The sequence below is a fragment of the Hibiscus syriacus genome, unplaced genomic scaffold, assembly GCF_006381635.1.
Source record: "Hibiscus syriacus cultivar Baekdansim isolate YM2019G1 unplaced genomic scaffold, ASM638163v2 tig00111445_pilon, whole genome shotgun sequence".
In the NCBI taxonomy this organism is placed as follows: Eukaryota; Viridiplantae; Streptophyta; class Magnoliopsida; order Malvales; family Malvaceae; genus Hibiscus; species Hibiscus syriacus.
The window spans coordinates 695,726-699,966 of NW_024063096.1; the positions used below are offsets into that span (position 1 = coordinate 695,726).

A 4,241-nucleotide genomic window follows, 5' to 3' on the forward strand; every position below is an offset into this window, starting at 1 on the left:
ACGAGTTAAATCAAGTAGAATATATTAACTTCAAGTCGAGTCAAAAAATTCATTTCTTTAAATTAAATCGAGTCTTGCTTACATAAAAAATTCATTTCTTTATAAAATTACCCTCTTAGCAATGGAAAGAAAAATAATATTTTTTTCATCTTTGCCCAGTTGGTTCATACGGCCACTTAGACTCGAACGGCAATGTCATTTGCATATACACACGCATCAAAATAAGTAAATAAATAAAACTATTCCGGATTTATACATAAAAAAATGCCCTTGAATTCAAGGTGAAGCTCGTGAATTTTTTTCATGTTTTTTTGTTCCTGCACAACGACATCAACGCAAAACATAACAGCTCATAAAACTGAAAGCAAATGTTGAGACTGGGTTTATCCTATAGAATATCATCACGGTGCAGTAAATCTTGATCTCGAGTGCCATAAAAGGAAATCTAGAACCTCAACGGTCATATGATAACATCACCAATAAAAAAAGTTCAACAAAACAGAGACGAAAGTAGAAAGAGTGAATCCTAGGATCCATTTTAACATAATCCTTCGTACGGGCTAATCGTGAGCTACTTATAGCCTTCTCTGCTATCTACAACATAAGAAAAGCAAGATGGGGATCATAAACAGGTTATGAAAGACTGGAAAATATAAATTAATGAAGACATTTACAACACCAAGATATGAACCTGCTACCGATAGGATAATGCTGCAATTACTAGACTTGCTAAGCATCTGCCATAAAAAAAATCATCAAACACTAATGTTAATTTGCAAGATTTGCTAGTAAGTTCAAGATTTCAGCTACTCAAACAAATTTCATAAATGAAACAAATTCCATGATAAAAAAACTGAAGATTTACTATATGTTATGAATTTCATAACAGGCAATCTCAGGTTTATTAATTCAAAATGATTCTGCTTGGTAATGGTGCAGATAGATATCTTTCTTTGCATGTCTTCTTGTGCTTTCCACAATGCCTATTTAGCAAGTAATAGCCTAAATAAACAGGGAGAGGAAATGGGAATGATCAATTTGATGTATAAAACAAATTCCTCTAAAATGCAAGAGCCTTTCACGAATCTAAGCATAGATTTAAGCAGCTAATAGTTCTCTTCTCTCCCAATTAACTTATGAAACCAGATTAGTCCAAATATTCCACAGCCTACCAACTCTAGCAGATCAAACATCTTACTAGTTATGTTTTAAAGCAACACATACATAGAAGCATGCTCTAACAAACATTTATTTGGCACATTCTCTTTCTGAAAGTTTCGGAACATTATAGAGCAGACTGAAGCGATTTATCTTCCGATATTCTCCCAGTTAAAGTAACTATGATTTATAAACTACATGCATTCCTATACAAACAGCTCCCGATAGCCCTTTTAAGCTCCAACCGATCATCCCAATTCCCAAAAGTTAGAAACACTCCAACTCCTTTAGTCATCAAACTTCCCCTTGGTGAACATTATATACTGAATACTCCATAAGCAGGCCAAACATCCCAGTCTATGCAGCATCTAGACTATGTTTGCAAGGACTCAACAGTTAAACAAATAGTAGCAAACCATTAATCCACATGTCATTATCACATTTATGCAACACTCGCCACACGTACAACCAATCAAGCTGCAATGTGTTTATAAGTGTACCTTTTAACATCAAACACACCATGTTACGACAAATCATCCTCATTTTATCACCATCTCCATTGTACATAACTTGTCCACACATCAATTATCTCCCAAACTTAACAACATAACATCCATAAGAAGGCTTAAGGCAGGTAAAACTATTCCTATCAAGCATTTAGAGATTAGTATAATATGTATGATCAAAACACACGCCACAACTAGTTCTTTTGTCCATTACCCATGCACTTTTCAATTAACTCCCAATCACAAAGAAAATTCAAGAGGAGCAAAGGCAAAAGCTAATCCCATAGACTCAATAAATCCTACCTTACTATCTAATACTATGAAGTAGATGAAACAATATATGATCTACAAGAACACTAAATTAAACCTCCACCAACTCTGTGGAATGAGCCATATATATCATATTCTACTACCATACCCTATTTTCCTTCTAACTCGACAAAAACAGCATTTTGAATAACTAAAAGCCAAAACATACTAAAACATTCCCAGTAAGTAGTCATCTACACAAAGATACTATTATGATACCAAGAAAAGATCAACTTTCGCCAACATAAATAATTGAACATCCATAACAACAACTAACTATGGTATTTCTTGCCATGTTAAGTAACTGCCAAGCTATATAGATCAATATACTGCTTTGCCCTAATCATCATCTAACACAATAAAAAAAACACCAGCAAAAAGCCAAATTTTCAGTCATTCAAATCCACAAAGACACATCAAATGGGATAGGCTATATGGATCATATGACAAAACATTGCTACTATCCTAATTATCAGTTAATAATATAAAAACATATCAGCAATAAAAAATAAAACTGCTCATGCCATCTAAATTAAGCATTGAAACAAATAAAAAGATCCCAAATTTCGAATCAACCTCAAACAGCCGAAAATGAACCCTGAAAGGATTAACTTTTGCCACCTTTTCCCTCCATCTTGACCTCCTTGGTTGTTGCAGCGGGCTGACCATTCCCGCCATCTTTCTCGTCAGGATACCTAACAACAACAACAGGACAAACACAATGATGCACACAATAATCAGTAACACTTCCCAATCTACCATCATTCCCTCTTATCTCAGCTCCATACCCTCTGCTCCCCATTATAACAGCACTCAAACCCAACCTCTCCACCTCAAGACACAATCTTTCCCTCATATCATGATCTTTCACTATATGAATCTTAAAGAGAATCCCAGCTTCCTTCAATGGTTTGGCCAAATCCGCTGCCTTCGAAGCCGTGAAGGCATCGAAATCGTCCTCCAGTTGCTTCTGGGTCTCCGGCGTTTGCGGGCTTTGTTGGGTTTGGGGAACTGGTCCCCAATCAGCTCCGTAGAGCACAGACGTTGGTGACACGTGGAGGAGGATGACAGCATCGCCTGGTCGGAGGTAGTTTTGGACGGTCCAACGAACAGCGAAAGCCGATTCCTCGGAGAGATCAACGGCAACCCCGATCTTACGACGTGCGCCGGCGACGGGGGTGGGAGAGGAGGCGGCGGATGATGAGTAGTGCGGGGAGGAGGGGAGGTGGATCTTGATAGATGGCAACTTCGGGTCACTGTTGTTATCAGAAGAACTCATTTTCTTTCCTTTATTTGGGCTTTCCATTTTTTCCCTTTCCTGATTCTTTTTTATTTTTTCCTTCGGAAAGTGACAGGACTTTTTTAATGCTAAGAGTTTGTTAAGAAATTTTATTTTTAATATAATAAAATGATTAAAGATTAATTTATATAATTACATTTATTAAATTCATTAAAATTTTCAATTTATTTATAATTCATCATATTTAATGTAGGGAAAACTACATAATTCATCACTTAACTTTATTCTCTTTTCTATTTCACTCACTGCGCTTTCAGTTTTTTCAATTTACTCACTAAACTTTATATATTGAATTTTTTTGTCACTCAACGATGACATGAATTATTTTATTATTTTTTCATATGACATCTCATATTTTTATTATTTTTTTAATATTATATAATATTATAATAAAAACAAAATTTAAAAATACTAAATTATACATAAAACCCTAAATCCTCAAATTATACCCCCAAATCCTAAACCCTAAATTAAAATCTTCACCCTCATCCCCACCCACAATGACATAACTCACCTTGGATGAGGAGAACCCTTGATTGGTTTTATGGCAATTGTTGGAATCCTTAATTGCACTTCTTTTTCAAAGACAATGGAGGTTTACTAGATGATGGGAAACAGGAGGAGAAAGACAATGAAAACAATCTATGAATTAGTTATGTTGGGTAAAATATATTAAATGCGGACACTTAAGCCACCGTCAATAAGCAGTCGGTGAGGTCATTGATAAGCCGTAAATGAGGTTATCGATGAGCCACTGATGATGTCGTTAGTGAGCCACCATACGTCGGTAGGAGAGTGAACCTGTCAAGGATAAGGTGTAAGGGAAATAGGATTAGGATTTGGGATAAAATTTGAGAATTTAAGGTTTGAATCTAAAATTTAAGAGTATAATTTAGACTTTTTAAATTTATTTTTTATTTTAATCATATTTGATTTAAAATATTAAAAAAATATGACACATCATATGA

At 35.0% G+C, this 4,241-nt stretch overlaps 1 protein-coding gene across 3 annotated transcripts; it reads right to left on the reverse strand.

Annotated features, from left to right (window-relative positions):
- Positions 1-218: 218 nt before the first annotated feature.
- LOC120163480 (universal stress protein PHOS34-like) lies at positions 219-3,342 on the reverse strand. 3 transcript variants are annotated; one of them, XR_005519659.1, is made up of 3 exons: positions 2,550-3,340; positions 692-737; positions 219-594 (listed from the first exon to the last, which is right to left on the reverse strand). XR_005519659.1 is itself a non-coding variant. In XM_039173410.1 (3 exons), exons 1-2 carry the CDS (start codon positions 3,277-3,279, stop codon positions 730-732), a joined length of 693 nt encoding a protein of 230 aa, XP_039029341.1. In that variant the 5' UTR covers positions 3,280-3,339; the 3' UTR covers positions 219-594; positions 692-729. The 3 variants fall into 3 exon arrangements, 2 of the variants coding, with proteins under 2 accessions (XP_039029341.1, XP_039029340.1); XM_039173410.1 differs by having other exon boundaries at positions 2,595-3,339; XM_039173409.1 differs by lacking the exons at positions 219-594; positions 692-737 and adding an exon at positions 861-1,002 and having other exon boundaries at positions 2,595-3,342.
- Positions 3,343-4,241: the final 899 nt, after the last annotated feature.